A 23,119-nucleotide genomic window follows, 5' to 3' on the forward strand; every position below is an offset into this window, starting at 1 on the left:
AGGCAACAGGATTGACAGCACATGCATACAAAAACCCAATCTTCCCTAGCGCCTTCCATTGATACCAACATAATATTGCGTTACCACGTGCCAATAGTTAAACTAATAATGAATGTCCAAACTTATCGTACGCAATTTAGAAATACCATTTTGGGATTGGGTTCATCTCCGATCTTGTTTTGACAAATTAACAGTTGCTTGAAAGATGCATTCAATCAAAAACATCATGAATAGACAAGTACACAATACGGTTATTGGCATATCAAGAATCAATATAGGCATTTAACGTGTGTCCTGTGTCGCAACATAGAGATTTAAACAACGATATGTGTCATTCACTGATGATCCAACGAATGTAATGTGAGAAATACTGGGAAGTTTATTGTGTCATTCACGAACATTCTTAAGATCTCTTTCAAATGGAGTAAAAAGAGAGTTATGTTGATAAAATGTTTTACATTCGAACATCATTTATACACAGATCAAGAAGGATATAAATGGTTATATTTGGAAGAATCGACTACAATTCGACAATGCAAACGTTGTTTTCAATTGATCCACCATTAAGATGACTATCAATATAAACGAATATATAATGAAATTACAGAGACAATTTTCAATTATCCAAATATCAAATGTTGAAAAAAATGATCAAGTTAAAAAGTGTTTTCCACGAAGATACATCTGTGTATACGCATACAGATACATTTGACGCGTGATTTCTTCACTTGTGTAACTTACAGCCATTAAACAAGACAAAATCTGATATCCAACAAACCATATGGTTGGTAGTTGGATGCTTGCAAATAATCAACTGGAGTTGGTGTAGTAGCTAACTATCAACAACAACATCTTACTACTATGTAATTGATTATTCGAATCCCTCACTGTTAACTGGCAAGTAGCTAAAATTCGAATAACTAACTACATAATTTTGCCATTTTCATTATAGAAAACATTGTGTCATAAACTCGTAGAATAGTTCAACGCTACCCATTCCCACGAAATTGAACATATTTATAAACCAGACGTAGGTTCAAAATATTTATTTTACCTGGATTTTCCCTCTAATAGCATATTACAATACACCAATCCCTTGCTATAAGGGATATAGTATAAAATTGTCATTTATTGCACCAAAGAAGTACTAATCCTTATTTATTTATGCATTTTTCTGGTGAGTAATATAAATTTATCAGCGAAATAAACATGACATTTCACTGTTTCAACCACTGTTTTGAAATTTAAGCATGTTCTCATTTCGGAGTCAAACGTGAGCACACAGACATTCCACAACATCATTTTCGAACTAACGTTATATAGTATGTGACAAGTTTTCTGAAAAATTAAGGCATTTCAATAAAAAAAAAATATTGAGCGTTGTTTTATGTAACGCCACTCTTAAAAAAGATATGTAATTTTCCTCGAAATATATTGCGATCATTTATTGAAATAAACTAGAAGCCTCTATACCGAGCAACAATTCTTTGATTATTTGATAAGGTAAAATAAAATATATCCAATTTGAATATAGATATATAATGTCAGTCTCAATTTTCAGTTTCAAGCCCTGAGTATGACCTCGTTATCCCGAATCCCGAAAGTCTAGTATTTGATTTACGGGATGACAACTTTTTAAAAGAATAGAGTATGATTTCGTAGGCATTTTATACCATCTTGTAATAATTTCATATTTACATTTTTTACGGATGTCATAAAGTCTTAAGATACATATTTAATTGAGACTTTGTATTTCATACCATAGCACTTAAGGGATATATTACTGTCAAAGAATCTCCCGTTTGAGACTTTTGTCGCCAAAAGAACAGTTAACATGCCGATAGGTTTGATATTATGCAACATTTCAGGTCCGATAACGATATCATTTTTACACCAACTAGGGGCCATACTTAGATTGTTTTGAATTTAATATTAAAATAATAATGTGTATATCTGACATTGAGATCGCTTGATGATATATTGTGTCATATTCTGTGACTTTAATTATTGTTGTTAAGCCTGATATTTTATTCACCAGTTTATAGGGATTGAAATCCGTTAATGACTTTATCAAGGTCATGATTGAACAGAAAATCTTTGTTAACGATTTACTCGAATGTGAAACGTTCCATGTTGTCAGATTTTGTCATTTTTAATTAGATGTCTCTTATTATTAATATTACTTTTTGATTAACGTTTGACTAAAGCAAATTTTTGTTTGTTTTACATGCAAAATGAAATGGTTACTAGAATGGAAATCCGATGAAAATAAATGCGATATAGCTAAAAGACGTATGGATTAAGAATCAGCATGTGTGAAAATTGCAATGGCGAAATTGCAAGAAAGGCTTATAAATTTTCAAAGTCGTTTTTCTAATAAACCCTTCTGTAAGGGACTTCTACCATTCGGAAAAATGAAATTATTTTTTCGAATAACATTAGATGTTTTCCGTCTCAACAGAACGCCGTAAGCATTTCATTTAATGTTCGAAGAATTTGAATTGATCCGGAGATTTATTTCGCCTGGTTATATATTAACAATGGAGTGGTAAAGAAAGGATAGTTTGATTCTTGTAATTCTTTTTCTGTTACACCAAGAAAAAAACATACTTAGTTTGTAATTGCCATATGATATTTTCTTTGATGATCCGATATGCATTGTCGGTTGACGATTCTGCTGTGAGATGAAATCAAACAAAGGCAACTTTATTTGTTTGTTATTTGTTTGCATAAATGAAGTTTTGCAGAAAAAAATGTGTTCGCGGTCGCCAATAGAAACTCATCGCTATGCATGGTTCAGAAACGGGTCTCCTTTTATGTTTATCATACACGTTGCACACGTACTTAACGTCAGTTTCATTAATGTTTCACCAGGATAACACAACAAAAGAATGCAGAAATAACCTTCTTTATATGTCCTACACTAACGCTATTAGCACCATTTCAAGATCACAGAATCATTTAAGATTCAATAAACTTCTTTACGCATAAAATATTTATGAGACAGCCTAGAGCCATCATAAGCGTGATATCATATTTGAAAGGGGGTACAATTTGAAGACATGATATTAAGTGTATAATCAAAAACCTGCCAATCGTCCTATACATATACTACATGGCATAATATCTAAGTATACAAATGACCATAAATGTGACAATGTTCAAGCATAAGTTAAGTACATACTTAGCTTGGAACGGTCAGTAAAATGTAAATTTACTTTGGGTTTAAACCGGTTAACGCGCATAAACCTCACTCTTATCCCAACAATTCTGAATAAAAAAAAGTAAAAGGTAAATCTTATCAAAGTATGCATTATCTTGAGGACACTTAATAATAAAACAAATAATAATAAACCTATAGGTTAACCCCAAGGACTTTAATGATTAGAGATCAAAACTTTATCTGCAGACGGATGTCAAAGTCCACTTTATGTAAAATATCTATGGAAAATCTTATTATTACCTAAATTGCTAGGATACGCGTTGATTTGTTTTAAATACTGCATGCCGTGCACTGAACTTCTCACGAAAGATGATTATTTTTGTACCATTTGTTTTACAAATACAAAGATCATTGACCACAACAAAGTTTGCTCTCACGAGAAAACAGGTCAGTTTAATGGAACAGTGCCAAAATTATTTCTTGGCTCTTTTATCATTTTATTCCTGAACTAATACAAGCAAATATTATATGTCCAAGGAGAAAAAAATGTTTTTCGAGAAAGCATTGCGTTACATTGCCTTTTTAATCAAAATATAAAGATGTCTGGCGTGAATGATATATTATGAGTTACAATTTCAACGTAGAGCGAACCATTAATTGGTTCATATTTTAAGATAATCACAGATGTATTTTCAACGCAATTGTATTCCCTACTACAGCGTTGCTTTGCCATTTCACTTAAAATATAATGATAACTGATGTTAATCACCAATTATGAAAAACACGTTCGACCCTAACCCTAAATAAAATCAGTTTTCTGTAAGTTTACTTTATTATCTTTAGAATTATCTACCATGAACTATTTTTGGCCAAATTGACTGTAATTTTCACAAAATACCAATAAAATGCCAAACATTATTGCATATGGGTTTGAAACATCCTAACATGAAGATACCCTCATCCTGTTAAAATATAATATAACAATTTGAAGAACATATATTTTAGAAGTAAAACTTTTTGAGGTAAATTTATTTTTGTAAGTAAATCGTTATGAACATTTATTTTTCTGATAAGTCAAATTCATAAACATATTATGTCGAAGCTCTTCTAAAGCTCTTTCTGAATGTCATATGAATCAAAATGATTCGTTATCCCATTTTTGAATTGCTTACACTCAGATTTAATGTCACCATCCCGGAATATTTTTGGCTTTAAAAGATAGTCTCTATTTGTTTAATGCGATTTAGCTAAACGGCCAGGAACATGAGCCAAAACATCACTTAAAGTAATATATCTTAAAACAAGCAATATCGTCGTAAATAAATGGTCTTATATTTCAAATAAAAGAATGTTTTGTGTTAGGAGATGGGAGTTCAGAAAAGGCAGTTTATAGGAATGTTTCACTGTTGCTTTTAACTGACTTATATCGTATGGGGTTCTTATTGTGTCCTTTTTGTCTATCTCCTATTAATAGGTTTGGTAATGTAGCTCTATTATGAATTTCAAATATTTTTTATCTTTCAATGTTCAAAACCCCATGAACTAGACGTACGTTGACATACCGTCTATAGGAATGACTCGTCTCCTCGATAAACATCCTTCAAATGTCAATGTTTTCATAATGGTGCCAGAAAAAATGAGGCACTCAAAGAACATTGCATTTCATGCATTGTTGAAAGCAAGTTACTAATACCACCGCATCCTCTTTGATGGAATTTACCGTGTAATTTGAATCTCGTATAAAGGCAAAGAGAATTATTCACCCCTACGAAAGTGACTGTGTACCAACGATATGTTACATGACCTAGAGTGTTAGGGATAGTATTCTTCCCAACGGAGAATCAGATCCTCAACTAAGACTTTCATCCTGTCCATAGATAATTAGAGCTGTCGTGTCGGTGTGTTGGTTTTGTAAATAAAATGAAAAACGGCTATATGACGCGACAAGGCGATGGAAATAATGATAATGAAGATGTGTTTTTTGTGACAAAATATTGAAATACTTGCCTGGACTTGATGTGTCATAGGTATTTAGTAGGTAGCCATGTAATTTGGTTTCTTCGACCGTTCCTTTGGAACAAAGGCACACATATCGTGTGATTTAGACACATTTTGTTGTTTTCAAAGAAAGGCATCAATTAGGATTTTTTTTCAATTCATGTGTTGTTGTTTTTTATATAATATGAGTATCCAAACTTTATCTTTCATCTGTCTGTTATTTTGTCTGATCTTGTTTCTCGCTGACTGTTTGCAGGAACATTCATATCCATTGCAAAACAAACTATTCATTTGAAACGTAAGAATGGGATGAACGACTGCCCTAAAATAATGTAAGCTAAATAGAATATATGAATACTATGTTGAAATAACAATATTATACATGTGTTTTCTGACGTATGACCTATCTGAAAAGATACAGTTTATTGATGCATGTACACCTGCGATGTTTGATGCATTTAAGGTGTAATTTTTAACAGTTTATGCATCAATGAAACGGTAACAAAACTTTTGGCCATACTTTAGGCTAATTAAAACTTGGTAAAGCAAAGGCGAAATTAAACTTCGGTCAGGAAAAAGGGCTGGGAAATTTATTTGCAATGATTTATTGTAACTCTGGAATGCGTATTGCCCTTATTTTTCATAATGACAAAGCTATGATGGTTTCAAAGGAATATAACGTACCTAGACTGTCCGTTCTAAAAAGTGATGTCCTTCCGGTTGATTTGTGTTACATGTCACGTGTCATGTGTGACCAATCCGCTTTATCACCGTTGTTAGGGAACAGCAAACGGAAACTCAAAATAAAATTTAAAACTTATATAATAAAAAGGTGAAGGAGTATGTTATACAAATTTCTACAATATCAGTTTTAATGATTTTTACATTTGCATATTACCGAGGATAAGAATATATGACTTAACCGGAATGCACGTGTGGAAGCCGGTTTTATGGTTTGTTAAGCACCACGCCTACTTGGCCTATGAGGCGCCGTCAAGTATGGACGATAAATAAACTCTTCACATGCGTTGTTGGAATTTAATAAATTATATTAGACGTAAGAGACATGTGCATACTGGACCAAACGGTTATTTTTTCTTCAGGTTTGAGAACCATCTTACAACATGCGAATAATCCAAATATAAGAAATATGTAGTCCTTATGTTGAACAATTTATACACTGCATCTCCAGTTACCCGAGTGAGGTGATCATACTGCAATACACACGTCTTGACTCTAACCTATTCTGCCAAGACTGCCAATAACATAAGATTCGAAAATTTATATTTTATGGCCAAAACCGTTACTAACGGTTTAAGAAAAAATGCATAAAAGATCAATATTTGAACTGAAATATAAAATTCTGCGATCTAATTTTTTGTCAGCAGTCTTATTAAACAGTTTTGTTTTGGATTTTCGCAAAAATTGGCTCGTTCCAAAACAAAAATCTAAATAAATGTCAAAACGTTCAATCTTTGAGAGTTCAGCTTACACCTTTCACCAATCATTTAATATTTTTGCGTTATCAGCTATGAAATACACAATTTCGGTCACAATATTGTTATCACAATTTAATATTTTCCATTAATGTATTATTTAGTAAATAGTCACCCAATATTTATGATTGTTATGCATGTGTATGTTTGGTTTTGAATAAGAGTGTCACTTTAACTTAGTTGTCTTTAAATGGCTTATCATACTTCTATAGAGCTATTACTGCGGCTCCAGCTTCGTTTACAGGTGATGGTAAGTACCTAAAATTAATTTATCAGTGTATTTGACATTTTTTGCGTTATTTGTCATTGTTTTAAAGTTGATGCGTGCTTATATGAGGCTTTAATATTTAAAGTTAGCAATAATAAATAAATGACGGGACAAGTTTGAGGTTATGACCATGCTAACTAGTTAAGCCCCCATAAGATTTGAGTGCCAGTGAACTGTTATTTTACTAACCGTTCCAAGCAATGTTGATAGTGTATGGTTTGGTTTTGGTGTTTGAATTTGTGTATGTGATGTTAATACATTTTTTGTCTCAAGTTCGTTTGGGTCCTCGCATAGTGCGCTAAACAGGTATGGGGTTGTTTTTTTTACTTCAGGGCTTGTCCCTGTATTTTTCTTTGTATCATTAAACCTCTAGAGTGTTAACAAGCAGTGTTGGCAAAGAAGTCGATGACAACAGACAATTGAAATGAGCATAGATTAATTTAAGATAATAGTTACTATTGATACATGATGGTCATGCTATCTGGTTTAAACCCAAAGAAGGCTCGAGTTTCAGTGAACTCTTTACTTGTTTCACTGGCCGCTCTACGGCGGTAATTCCATAATGAAACGGTAGAGCAATTTCGATAAGGATATGTTTTGATTTTGGTGTTTTCAATTGTGTAAGTTTGATTATGTTGTTTGTTTTTGTGACTTAAATTTACAATAAATGTGTCAAAAAGGTTTGTAATAATGCTTTAAGACATACTTTTTAATCTTGATCTTTCTTTTTTTCTTTAAAAAGTATAAACAATTGTTTGTTTATAAAAGGTGTTCTTTATCAAACATATTATATAGCTTTTATACAATACTAATGTTGGCTGGTCCATTTTGATCAGGTGATCACGTTTCACTCGACCCTTTAATTTTTGTACATATTTGGAATACTATTGTGTGAAACAATGAAGTCGATACAAGACCTGGACAATTAATTGAAGTTACTTTAGCTGATAATTTTACAGAATAGTAGGGTATTATTGAAAGAAGTTTTTATCCATCTACAAAAAACAATGCACAAGCTTCCTGTTTTTCAGGCGACACCAGTCTTGAACGGGAGTCTCTTTGAGAATAATATATCTTCTCGTTCCTGTATTAAAAAACAAGTCTTAAGTTTTAATGTACCTAAAGACAATATGGCATTCGTGAAAATTTCAATATATGAATATATGAAAATTATCATATGATATGCATATAATGTTCCATTCATTAAATGCATTGTCTCGTAAACCAAATATAATAGAAATTACCGATAAAGGCATCCTATTCATAAAAGACGCAGACAAATTGAGACAAAAGAAAGATCTTAGCACGCTACAAATCGGATACATTTCCCTTAATCTAATATCATATAGTGTTAAAATGGTTTATCGGTATATTAAATGAGGATACTCATTTTTTTCAGTTAAATATCGGAATTCAGTTCATGCAGTGAGCAGAAAAGGATATGTTTCTTGAACGACATCACTCTAAAACACACACAAATATTTGAAGTGCTAACTTTATAAGTTCGTATTTAGCTTAAATACAAACTATTGTTTTCTTTAATTTACATGGAATGACTCTAGTGTAGTTTATTGTAATCGTTTTCCCGGAAAGAGAAAAATACGAAGTGTGCAGTTAAAAGATTGTCAATTTTATTTTGATTGAACACCTTTCATATTTGTTTTCCTCTTTGATAATCGTGTACTTCCATTGTATATACGTCACCATTCTATCTTACAAGCTATAATGACACAAAATGTAATGCTATTCTCGATTATCGGATAAAGCTTAATTAATGAATAACAAATACATTTTTCAGATGTTTCCGTATCCGATTATATTTATTAGGCTACTGAACGTGTTGGGGTTTCCTTGCTGAACAGTTACTTAAAAAAAAACGTTTGTTAATCACAGTTTTTTTTCTTCTTAATTGCCGCTCATGTCTGAGGTTATTTTATTTTAAAGTCCAGTAAGCAACCAAGCACAGTGTTAAATGTTTTTGATAGGTGAAGTTATACAAAAGGCGGGTGTTAGAGAAAAAACATAATAGTAATACATAGGGCCAGACAAAATCTACGCAGGCGCTAAGATATTCACCATGTCTGTCTGTCTGTTTGTCTGTCTGTCTGTCCGAAAAAAATTATAAATTAGTAAATATTAATTTGAAGAATGTAATATGATGTTGTGCTCTTGAACGACCATTTATATACAGTAAAAATTGAAGTTTAAGTTTATGTGTTCCTGGGTAAATGTTAAAAATAATCAAACCAACATTTAAAACGTGTGCAATGTGCGTGAAAAACATATAAGAAGCATAAATAAAAAATCATATATAGGCACTTTTCGATGAGTTCGTGTGTTATGAAATGGCAACTTACACATCAGTTTTATAAGAAAATCTCCGAAGACAATAAACACAAAAGACTACTGAAAAGTCTATTTTGACAATCGGGAAAACTGGGATTTTCTGCAAGGCTTCATTAATGCAAACAAAGAATAATAATGTTGCTTTTGTTGATTTTCCCCCTAAATTGTCAACTGAGAATGGATTTTGGGTAAAAAAAGCACAAATCAAATGACATTCACATAACTTGTTTTCCCGGTGATGAACCGGAATAAGATTGCCAAAAATTGAGCTCCACTTTTAAGACTACCAAGAATAAAGCTCCACCTTCCTTAATCAAATCTCCGTATGATTTCAAAAGTGGCACTTTTTTACGAAATTAAATGAATATCGTTTTTTACGTTCATGTCAACAATGCACATCTGATTCCTTTATATACATACACTTCATCGTGTGAAGTTTAAAAAAGACTTTTGAAGCATTTAGTGAGTATTGACCTTCAGCCTTATATGAGGTTTAAATTCAAAGAGAATTATTAAGAAAAATGGTGGCGTAAAAACGATAAATGTCATTATTGAGATAAAAGAGGAAAATGGGAACATGTCATGTTAAGGGGGCGTGGTAACAAAGATTTATGGTTAGATAGGGTAAGTTTTCGCCCCAAGGTTTCGGTTGAATCCAATATTCAAATAATCAGAGATGTCGGTTTTATTGATAGATGGGAAAAAGTAAAGGCTATTTATTTGTTACAGAGTGCAAGGAACAATGTTACCAAAGATGTTACGATTTTTTTTTATTTGTCACAACATTTTGAGATATTTCCTTGGACTTACTTAGTCATAGTTATTTTAAAGGTGACCATTTGATTTGGTTTGTACGACAGGAACAGCCCTTTGAAAGACAGCACACAGAAAAAATGCTTAAATACATTGTTGTTGCTATGTTTGAAAGAAAGGAATACATTCGGTATTGTTACAATTTATTAACATTAACATCAACAGATGTGTTTAAGTTTTGTATATTATGAGTATTTAAAGAAAAGTTATAAACATATGTTTGCGATCTGTGTCTGCTGTCTTCGCGCTGTGTCTGTAGGAAAACTTCAGGTATTCGGGGCCAAATGCACAGTGAAAAGAGAAAGTATGTACAACATCAGGAACACATAAGTCAGTTAGCACACGGTACACGTGAAACATATATGTATGTATCAATTAATAAATATTTAGCTAAACTTTAATTTAGAAAAGAATCGACAGAACGAACGCTGTCAATATGCAATGGCATTGTATACAGTATGTAAATATTAAAAGTGAAAAGTCTGTGTAATCGAGGAACTGCAATAGTTTGTTTTTTTACAATATATTAGTATGTGTTAAAAGATTAACAGATGTATGTAGTTATATGTTTTTAGACTTAATAGGATTTAGCTATACGTTAAATGATTGCATTTATTCTTACAACAATCGTGTTTTACTCTTGCTTAATTCATAATATAATGGCATTCTTCTAAGACCTAAAATATTTAATAGACTCTCTTTAGTAATAATTGGAACGTACTGTAACATGAAACCGATTTATCAATAACAATGTTCATAGTTTAGGCTGGATTGTAATCATAATCCTGCGTTTTTCTTAAAATAAAAGCAGCTTAAAGGATCCAAATGACGTGTTTTAAAGAATTAGATAGAACAATTGCGCTACCAACTACATCCAATGTAAAATAGTTCACCCATCTTTAAACAAGTGTCTACATGGTTTCATCTGCTTTCATTTGCTGTGTTGCTACATGTTCATGCATACTGACCGCACATAAAATTGAAATTATATTACATTTAAATGAATATTGAAAGGCTTTTGATTAAAACCAAACTATATTTCAATTACTACGACCAGCTTAATCATGTGTGAACACGTTTTGAATACCACGGCAATATGTCACATTATAATATATATATATATATATATATATATATATATATATATATATATATATATATATATATATATATATATATATATATATATATATATATATATATATATGACTTAATGACGACATGTATGAGGCCGACAACCTAAACATATAAAGCACAGACATTTATTTTATTCAAAAATTGCTGCAAAATTATCATGCTAGAAAAATGATACCGACTTCTCTAGCCTATCAGAGGTAAAAATTTAAGTACAAAAAGAAATCGAGGTAGTGTATGTCAGTTATTCAGTGTATGGATAAAATGCATAAATGATTTATCATTATCGGTATGTATAACAAATTTTATAGATACACTTGTTAATAGTTTGATACAAATATACTTATTTATAGTTTCATTCATCTTTTATTTATAATATAGTTATCTAATTCTATAGACATTAGTGTTAATAATATGATAAAATATATTTGTTTATAGTTTACATATTCGCTTTTTGTCTATTTAAACCACTTTATTCTATGAATTTAATATTCTGACGTCAATCATAGAAAGCTATTTTCTTTCGGCGACCGATTAGACATTTGAATGCAAACAAACAAAACTGATAACTTTTCTTTTGTTGAATTTCGTCTCACAGAATTGACAACCGACAGTGCATATCGGTAAACAAAGTAAATATATATATAACATTTCTATAGCCGAATTATATTAAATAATATTTAGCTTGACGTCATGGTTGACAAACTGATACAAAGGATACCTCCATAGTAATTGTCTTGTAATTCGGATTATAGATTTTCGTGCAAAATTAAATATTGTGTTATCCGATGTAGAACTTATGTATACTGAAATTTGGTTTAAAATGGGCATGCTAGGGTTTGGGCAAAAGGTAACCAAATTGTTGGGGTAAATACTTCCGCGTCGACACACGGATGGTTGTGAATCAAGCCATAATGCAGACATATATGCGCGAGCAGACCTTTCAAGGTTCTTCGACTGACTAAATAACTCCCAGTGCTAGTTGAATAAACTACCTGAATACATCCATCGCTTTGTTATAAACATAAATTTTTCGTATGTCACAATTCAGTGTATGAAATGTATCAATGGAATAGATACCTCATTGTTACGTATATTGCTGAGAAACATGTGGATTTGTTGCCAATTATGTATGTCGTGTCTCACGAAATAGTTTTAAGCTCTACTGGCCAGAAGAGCTTATGCGATGGTAATGTGTACGTAGTATGTGCATCCGTGCGTCCGTGCGGTCGTGCGTTCGTGCGTCTGTAAACAATTGCTTGTGAACACGATACAGTCTTTAGTTTTGATTGTATCTCGATGAAACATGTACAGTATCTAGATATCTATTAGAGCTCGATTCCTTTTGAAAACCAGCAAGATCCGCTTATGAATGCCTAGATTATGGGCCATGAAAGTTTTAAAGAAATGCTTTCTATTTTTAGCCAGGTCTGCATGAGCAAATTCTATTTTTAGCCAAGTTTACATGTACATGTAAATTCAAGTCTAGAGTTAAGGGAGACAATTTGCAAGTCTAGGATTTTGAGAGACAATTTGCTTTTTGCTTCTGCAGTTGATTTTGTGAATTACTCTGCCTTGTTCTTGTTGAAAGCCCAAAGGCCATTTTTTAGCTTGAAGTTCTGTAGTTTGCGCATTCATCTTAACAAAATTGGTTGTGAATGTTTAAGTTATGCACCTGGTGTCATTACTGGCAACACCCAGGGTTCACAGGTTTGGTAAACATAAATCTGGAAAGGTTTGAAAATCTTTTTGTGTGTTCGTGCATCCATCTCAGCACAATTGATTGTGAATGTTTGTTTAAATTGATCAATGTTGTCCTAGGATGCTCTTGACTTTGACCTTTTGACCAACTTTTTTAACTTTTAAAACTGCAGAAATTTTTACTATGAGTACAGTTTTGAAAGCATTTTTTTGTCAGATGACTTTTACTTGGCACATATTAAAATAGTTCATGCAACTAATCTGCTAACAATACTTTCTGGGCTCAGATGTTGAACGTGCTACGTTTTCAGGTAACCCAAACACAAAACATTAACTATATGTCTGTTGCCTTTTACCCATACATACATGCTCTGGATTGATATGACCACAAAAGCCATGCCAGTAGAGCATAGGCCCTTTTGGGCCTCTTGTTTATATGTACCTTATGTTTTTCAGACACAAAGTTCGTTGACCACAACAAAGTTCGCCCTCGTGAGAAAACAGGTCTGTTTAGCGAAAAAGTTCAAATATTATTTCTGTGTTATATTATTGCTTTTTTGCTGAAATAACATAGAAGTATATATCCATGAAGAACAAATGTTTTTCGAAAAAGCAATACTTTAATTTGCCTTTTTTAATCGAAATAAAAAGATGACTAATGTAAATCACTTACCATAACACATTCGACGTTGAGCAAACCATTATTTTTTTTCAGATTTTAAAAAGATCACAGATGCTTTAGAAAAAATGTATTTCCTACTCTAAATATACTCTTACATCTTAAAACGTGTCTATCGTGAAATAAGTTGGTCAAAGTGACTGTGTATTTCACAAATACCAGTAATATTGCCACTTATTATTGCATATTGTGAAACCTCTTTAAATGAAGACACGCTTATCCTTTAAAATATAATATAATAATATTATAACATATTGGTGAACAAATACTTGAGAAATAAAACTATTTTATTATTTTTTATTTTATGAATTTAGTTCTCGGATAGCCAAATACAAATGCAGATCACAACAGTGCATAAATTATCGGGAATTTTTTTCTGCAAGGCTTCATTTATGCAAAAATAGTGATTAAGTTGCTTTTGATGTATTTCGTTCCAAGAAATTGTCAACTGACAATGCATTTTGCGTAAACAAAGTATAAATCAGATGACAATAACAAAGCTTGTTCTTCCCTCTGATAAAATAAGACTGCAAAGAATTAAGCTCCATTTTCCTATAGCACGCAGTTGTTTATGAATAACGAAGCGAAAGAAGTCTCCGGCTAATTAAAAAAATGGCACTTTTTTGCGACCTTGAATGAATTCTACGCATATTAAATGAGCTGCTGACGCCGTTCTCTTAATTTCGTCTTTGTTTTCTAACTTCAAGTTATATACTTAATAACATGCCTTCATTATCAGTCATTATCTCCGTTAACACATCATGTATTGCATTGAAACTTTAGATATGTATTCCCAACTATCTACCCTACTAAATTAATGAAGTTAGATATCACTTATTTAAATTTAAAGCAAATAATGGGCCTTTATTATTTGACTCGGAAATTCTGGTTAAGGTTTTGCATGTAAGCACACATAGGTTAATATCTCAGTAACTACTTGATGTATTGCATTGCGACTTTATACGATGGTACTCAACCATCCAATCTACTTAAATAACCAAGTAAAATAACTCTAGTTTGCATTAAATTCATAGTATGGCCCTTTTTTCGACATAGAAATTCGAATACATCATGTATTGCATTAAAACTTTATATACAGGCTCCCAACCATTCAACCTTCTTCTTTCTTTTATTATTATATTATTTTTGCCCCTTTATTATGCGACTTAGAAATAATGTTAATGTTTTGCATGTTAACAAACAGAAGTTAATATCTCAGCAACTACTTCATGTATTGCATTGAGACTTTATACAATGGTACTCAACCACCCAACCGACTTGAATAATAAAGTTAAATAACAGTATTCCTAGCAATTCTGGTTAAAATTTTGCATGTTACCACATTCATGTTAATATCTCAGCAAATACATCATGTATTGCATTGAAATCTAATCTAATTTTTCAGTGATCCATAATTCGCCAAAACTTTTCAATCCTTACACTGAAAAGCGGCGTAATAGTCGAGCGCACTGTCTTTGTGACAGCTCTTGGTAAATATTCTATATACAGACGGTAAAATTGCAGTACGAGTTATTGTTTTCCTGGTGTTATATCAACAATATTCAAACCGACGTCTGCAATAAGTACGAAAAAATATAAGAAATTCATTGAATTCAAACAAATAATAATGAAGTTGCTTTTGTTGCATAGATTCAATCTTAATTCTAGTTTAGCATGCCAGGCTCGTTCTGTACTTCTCATTGAAATGTGACGTTTCAAAGTAATTCTATCGATTTTGTTGTCTATTATTCAAATGTGTTTAGACCTTCCATCATTGTACTGAAAGTACCTGGCTTTATTGGCAGTCAAAGCAGTGATCGATTACACATAAAATTAATGTTCTGAGGTGAATTCTAAACTCAATATTTCCTGTGCTGCATTGTAAGTTTTCGGAACGTCTGATTTGATAACAGCAATAATTAGCTGTCTGGCGCACTTTTGGGGGTACAGTCTTTCCTAAGAATGCAATACCAAACACGTCTCATCATTTATGGATTCTGAAATTGTTTCAGTTTGTTGTTGTTGTTTATTTTTAAAATAGTATGTATTGCTAAAACATTGAGATTGAAATAAGTTTTGCTTAATTTCCTGTATTGCATTGAAAGTTTTCGGTATTTTATTGAACCAATAGCTAGCAGTGTTGTGCACTATTGGGGTACAGTCTTCCCTAAGAATAACTCAAAGTCTTCTTTCTGCCCTTATCCGTTATCAACACAAGGCCAAACACGACTAGGCCTTTATAAATCGTAAAATGCCGATTCGTTTTTTTCTAAAATCATATATAGTGCTTAAACCTAAGGACTGAAATATTTATTGCATTTCTTTGCTTTGTCTATTTCTGGAGGCTAAAATTCTATAGTATGTATAGAATACTTTTTCAGGTATGTTGTCCGTTGACAACAACAATGTTTATCCCCATAAGAAATTATCTCGTGTATTGTTAATGTTTTGTTAGTATTTTACCTTCGAATTGTGTCGGTTATTCAATTACATATTGGATATGCCTTGCTGTTAGTTGTGTACTTTTGTTCTTGTTTCATTTACCATTTACCATTTACCAAAACGTAAAAAAAGGTTTTTCAATAAGGATGTGTACTGATAAAATCATCGAAATGGAGTATTTATCATAAACATTTTTTTCTAGTTCGGAACGCTGAAATTCCCAAGAAAGATGTTTGCCTCTGTAAATTGTTTTTATGAAAATTGTTTGTTGACCACATCGGCATTTATCCCATGGGCAACATATCATCTTACCGTTCCTGGCATAATAAATAGCCAAAAGGAAAATATGCAGATTAGACGTATCCAATAACTTTTATGTTGTTTATAGAAAGATAACGCCAAATTAACAGTATATGGACACTCGTCAAAAAACACGCACTTCTTATATTAAAAGTATATTTAAAATAGCTTATCGTCTCAATGTTTGCGTTCATGTCTCCGCCTATGTTTGGGATTCCATAATTCTATGTTTGTCACATTTGCAAGTAATTAAAAGACATTTTCCGACACAAATATTCACAACTTAATACATTATACAACGGAAACTACATTACCAAATTTTTACTACAAATCGACCCTATACAACATAGACAAAACATCATTCTGACCCGTTCATTTAATCAAACAAAAGCGATTCTTCATCTAACAATGACATTATTGTTAATTTGTTAACGTCAACTTGTTTATGATGTTCTCATGTATTATATTTTTTAATGGGTTCAGCCGAAACAACTGATTTTTACAAATTTTGCAAATCTTAACTGTATCACTTCAACTTCCTTGCTTTAGGACGTATGATATGATTTCATATTAATCTTGACGTCATAGTTGACAAACTGATTACAAAAGGATACCTTTGTTCTACGTTGATTGTCTTAAATATTAGATTTCATCGAAAATTTAATTCTGTTTTTATAATAATGATAATAATAATATTCTAATAATAAATGTATCTGTTAATCTGATGCTTGCGTTATGTAGTCGTTTTTTCGTGGTACACCGTCATGTTATATGATTTATATTGATATCATTAGTGGTTTTGCAAAGAACTCTTTAAAAGCTTGAAGTTTGAATTTCCCGTTTTTTGAATGTCGTAGAAAGGTATGGAGAATAAATAATATCTACAAACATGACTGTGTACCAACGATGAATGACTTGACCTAGAGTGTTACGGATAGTATTTTTCCCAAAGCAGAATCGTATCCTCAACTAAGATTTTCTTTCTGCCCATAAATAATAAGGTGTGTAGGTTTTATAAATGGAAATATGGCTATTTAACACGTAATGGAAATGAGGACAATAATATCAAATGTCCTTGGACTTGCTTTGTCATTGTTATTTAGTAGGTGGCCATGTCATTTGCATTGTTCAAGCGATGCTTTTGATAGAAGGCACACATAGAATGTTTTTCAGATAGACACATTTTGTTTTTTTTCAAAGAAAGGAATGAATTCGGAAATGTTTCAATTCAAGAACATGAACATACACCAATGTGTTTTACCTTGGTATGATATAAGTATCGAAAAAAATTAGCCGGATTTTTCATCGAAAAAATACGGGTTATAGAATGACGAAAACCACGGGCGTTAACAATTCTGCGTTAAACTTTTCATTTTATGTAATAAAATCATGAGTTTTTTATCCAATGGTTATCAAACGTGGTCAGACTATTTGTGGCAAGTTATCTTGAATATATATGAATATGGGTCATCTCGAGTCAAAACCTAGGTCACTAGGTCAAATCTTAAGCAGAAATATTTCACGGTGATAAATTCAACAATTTTTATCCAATCTTTATAAAACATGGTCAGAATGCTTGTCTGCATTATATCTTGTATATTTTTAATATGGGTCAACCCGGGTCAAAATCTCGGTCACTAGGTCAAATCTTAGGAAAAATATTTCCGTGTCATAAATTCAACATTTTTTTTATATCTTGATGAAACTTGGGCAGAACATTTGTCTGCATAATATCTTGCTTATTTTATTATATCGGTTATCCTGGGTCAAATTCTAGGTCACTAGGTCAAATCTTAGGATAATCTTTCCACTTAATAAATTTACACAATTTTTGTCATGTTTTTATGAAACTTGTCAGAATATTTGTCTGCATAATATCTTGTAAGTTCTTAATATGGGTCATCCCTGGTCAAAATCTAGGTCACAAGGTCAAATTTGGGAGAAAGAATTCCATGGTCATAAAATTTCATTACTTTTTGTTAAATCTTTATGAAACTTTGTCAGAATATTTGTCTACATGGTGTCTTAAACATTTGTGAATATGGGTCACCTAAGATCATAAACTTTGTCACTATATCAAACCTTAGGAAATATTTTCCCGATGTCATAAAAAATTGAATTCTTAGATGATAAAGTGTGTCATCTAGGTTCAAAAACTAGGTCTCTGGGACAGATCTTATTGGAAAATCTAATGTATTTATAAAATGTACATTTTTCCTCACACTAATGAAATAATTTATGTTGATCAGGTTATTTGTATGAACGATATCTTCGATAAGTAAAAATATGGGTATTTTTGGTAAAAAATACTAGGTCACTAACTCAAATCCTAGGTTTGCAAAATTGCATCGTCAAATTAAAAATCCGGCCTTAAATCGCATTGGCGTCTTGGTTATCTTTCCTCTGTTTGTTGTCTTGTCTCGTCTTGTCCCTCGCTGACTGTTTGCAGGAACATCCATATATGACGTTAGAAATGGAAGAACGACAGTCTTGTTGAAATAACAAACCTATCCATGCGTTTTCTGCTTTTCATTGACGTTTTAAATATATATGAAAAGATACAGTTGATTTGTGCATGTACACCTACGATGTTTAATGCATAAAACGTGTAATTTTCCAATAGTGTATGCATCAATGAAACGATAACACAACTTTGGCCATATTTTAGGGTAAAAAAATATTAGTAATACAAGGGGAAATTTAAATTTCGGTCTTAAAAAAAGGCTGCAAAAATTCATTTGCTATGATTTGTTGTAACTCTGCAATGCGTATTGCCCATGTTTTTTATAAGGGGAAAAATGATGGTGGTTTCAAAGAAATATGATATACCGAGACTATCCGTTAGTTTAAAAAAAAATGTCTCATTCGGGTTGTTGTTTGCACACGTGTGTAAACAATCCGCTTTATCACCGTTGTTTGGAAACAGCAAACGGAAACTTAAAATTAAACTTTAAAAATCATATTATTAAAAGTTGAAGGAAAAGGTTAGAAAAAATGTCTAAACTATCATTTTCAATAGCTTTTACATTTGCATATTACTAAAGATAAGAATGTAAGACTCTGTTCGCTGGAACGCACGTGTGGAAGCTGGTTATATGGTTTGTTGAGCACCACCCATAATGGGCCTATGAGGCCGTGTCAAGTATGGACGGTATGTGAACTCTTCGCTGGCGGCCACATAAGGCGTGCTGCTCAACTAACCATATAGCCGGCTTTCACACGTGAAACACAGATTGTTAAGATATATTTTCATCTCCAGTTAACCGAGTCAGGTATTCATACCGCACTTTACAAGACGAGACTATAACCTATTCTGCCACGTTATTTTTGCATCAACACCAGATTAAGTTGTCTTTAAATGACTTTATCGTACCTCTTAATAGCTAGCACTATTGTTTCAGCTTGATTACTTCGTCTACACGTGCTGTCGGAATCCAGACGTTAGTAAAAATTATCAGTGTCTATTTTATATGTTTGCGTTATCCGTCATTGTTTTCAAGTTGATACGAGCTCTGTTAGGCTTAAATATTTGAAATTCGGTACAGGTGATAAAGAATGGAACAAGTGAGTGAGGTTAAGACAATATTAGCTCTTTAAATCCCCCATTAGACTCGAGTTCTAGTGAACTCTTGTTTTACTGACTGTTCCAAGGCAGTTATAATCATTTAACGGTAAAGCAATTTTGATAGGGTATGGTTTGGTTTTGGTGTTTGTTTATGTATATGTGGTATAAGTTTTTGAGTTTGTGTGTGTGATGTAATATTCATTGTCGTTTGCGCCCTTGCCTTCTGTCTTTAAAATCAATTATTAGACCTCTAGAGTGTTAACAAGCAATGATTGCATAGATGTCGATGAAAACAGACATTATGACTGAACATAGAAGATTTCAGAATAAAAGTAATTATTGTTAAATGATGGCCATGATATCTTGTTTAAGCATCCAGAGATCTCGAGCTTCATTGAACTCGTGTTTCACTTACCGTTCCAAGGCGGTAATCCCATAATTTAACGGAAAAGCAATTTTTATAAGGGTATGGTTTGATTTTGGTGGGTGTTAGTATTTGTATATGTCATGAAAGTTTGGTGTTGCTGTTTGTTTTTGTGTCTTAACTGCCCATTAATGGTTTCCAAAAGTTTGTATTTACGGTAAAAGACGTTGTTGTTTTTTTATTTGGATCATTCTTTTTTTCTTTAATCAATTCATACAATCGTTTGTTTTCAAAGCTTGTTCTTTACAAACATACCATTAAGCTTTTTTACATTAATTATGTTGGCTGGTCCATTTCGATCACGTGATCCTCCGTTGTTACAACATTGAAACCTATTCAAAACTGACGTTTCACGCGGCTTAAATAACTTTACGTTTGCAATTAATCTTAGGTGCTTTTCTATAAAACAAGAATAATGTGTCCTTTTAATCAAATTAAGTTATTATGAATTCTGTTTTGTGTAACAATGAAGTCGATAAAAGACATACACAGTAATTTAAAGTTACTTTGACTGATAATTTTACAGAATGGTAGGGTATTGTTGATAGAAGTTTTATATCCAGCTGCAAAAAACTTTGGGCATGTTTCCTGTTTTTCTGGCGACACTTTTCTCAAACGGGAGACTCTTCCTGAGTAATATATCTACTTATTCCTGTATTAGAATATCAAGTCTCAATTTATAACTTATCTGAAGACAATATGGCACACGTGAAAAATGTGAATATATGAATAAAGGAAAATTTTCATATGAAATGCATATATTATTGCATTCATTCAATGCGTTGTCCCGTAAACAAAATATAATACCGTCGTTATTTGTGATAAAGACAGCCTATTCATGACAGACGCAGTCAAATCGAGACAAAAGATAGATCTAAACACGCTACAAATTGGATATATTTCCCCAAATCTAGTATCATACAGTGTTGAATCGTTTTATTAAATATTGAATAGAGGAACTCGTTTTTATCAGTGAAATATGGAATTCAATTCACCTAGTGAGCAGCAAAGATGTGTTTCGTGATCGACATCACACTGAAACACACACAAAGGTTTGAGGTGCTTAACTGAATAAGTTTGTATTTAATTTAAAACATTTTTTTTAATTAGCATTTAGATGCATCGAATGTACTGAGTTTATTAACTCATCTTCCAGAGATATTACGTAACACAACTCCATAATACCATGGCTACTTTGCTCAGACGTGCCTTAATATTCTCTTGACTTGTTACATATTGGATTTGATCCAACTCAGATTAAATGCTTTAATATATTTAATAAATAAAGAAAAAATATCAATTTTGAATTAAAACTTTTCATTATTATTTTCACTTTTTTTTAAAGTTGGACATCTATTGAATCTTTGTCATTCTTACTTACAAATTGAAATGGTGAAATGGTAACACAAATTGAAATGTTATTCTTAATTATTTGATAAAGCTAAATAAAAAGTTCATTCTTCAGATGTTTCCGTATCTGATGATATCAATATGACAATTGAACGTGTTGGTGGTGTCCTTGCTGACCAGTCACCCTCAGAAAAGCCGTTTGTTAACAACAACATTCCTTGTTTCTTCCTTTATTGCCTCAACTGTCTGTGGTTATCTGATTTTTAGACTAGTGTTCTGACGTTAATTGCATCAATAGCATCTTGCCCTGTTGTTCCATACGACCACAATGGGTCGCCTTCACATACATCCCGCATTCTAGACTATCAAATAATTGCTACCGTTGTTTTTACGGGTCAGCTTTATCACCGTGGCCTTTGAGCTGCAATCGGAATCTTGTGCTTATTCATACATTCAATATCAAATTGCAGATGTCTACAATCCTAGATACCAACATTGTTCACATTTGCAATGAGTGAGGATACGATGTAAGTACATGCACCTGGCATGTGATCCGGGTCAGAAAATTATCCTCCATGGAAAGAACATAAATGCCGGATCATGATGATAACGTCCAGTAACCGACCATGCCGAATTATCAATGTTTTTAATAGGAGTAGTTATAAAAGGTGTGTTGTTGTGCCGGTCGCCTTTGGCCTAAAAAAGATTTCGAGACAATGCGTTTTTGGAAAATATATCGTATGCAATACCATATTTCGCGCAGCGGTTTTTGATTTGAATAACAAAAGATATACGACGGTGATAAATAGGGCCCCGCAAAAATCTGCACGTGCCCTAGAGAAATCACCATGTCCGTATGTCTGTTCGTCTGTCTGGCCGTCCGTCCACCCGCCCGCAAGCCCGACCGCCCGTCCGTCCGTCTGTCTGTCGGTCTGTCTGACTTTTAGTGTTTTTTGTTAACATTACATAAAAACTGTTCAAGAAAATTATCAATTCATACTTTAAAACTTCCTTACAGTAACAGTACCTTCGTTAGTAAAACTTAATTACACTCATTTGGGACGACAAATGAGACCTTTTCTTATGTTCTGTCACATTTATGGCTATTTTTATACTTGTTACATTCAGAACAGTATTTGGCAAATGACATGTATATTTATAGTTATATACTCAATAGAATGCCTTCAAATAGCACCCTTTTAAAAAAATAATATATCTTTGGAGGCCTATATTACTCCTGCCATGGCTAAGAATGATAAATCCAGAAATATTATTTCGTAGATAGTTAAATGGTGTTGAGCGTTTCAACGGCAAATAACATACGAAAATAATGCAGTTTTAGTTAATGTTTTCCTTTTAAAATATCAACAATAATCAAACCAACGTTCATTACGTGAGCAAAGTGTATGAAAAACATATGAGAAGGCTTGTTATATCTCA

At 32.3% G+C, this 23,119-nt stretch overlaps 1 protein-coding gene across 9 annotated transcripts in view; it reads left to right on the plus strand.

The window, feature by feature from the left end:
* Positions 1-23,119, plus strand: part of LOC128219347 (N-methyl-L-tryptophan oxidase-like) — a 168,169-nt gene that overhangs the window by 45,468 nt on the left and 99,582 nt on the right. For 5 of the 9 annotated variants that reach the window (XM_052927165.1, XM_052927187.1, XM_052927157.1 and 2 more), the window contains exon 2: positions 13,376-13,423. The exons of the other annotated variants lie outside the window; for them this stretch is intronic. Coding sequence is in view for 1 of the 5 variants with exons in the window: in XM_052927157.1 (XP_052783117.1) it covers positions 13,376-13,423 (48 nt within the window). In the remaining 4 variants the exon portion in view is untranslated. The remainder of the gene's footprint in view (positions 1-13,375; positions 13,424-23,119) is intronic. 9 annotated transcript variants of the gene reach the window in all.

This window comes from Mya arenaria, chromosome 2, assembly GCF_026914265.1.
Source record: "Mya arenaria isolate MELC-2E11 chromosome 2, ASM2691426v1".
Taxonomy (NCBI): domain Eukaryota; kingdom Metazoa; phylum Mollusca; class Bivalvia; order Myida; family Myidae; genus Mya; species Mya arenaria.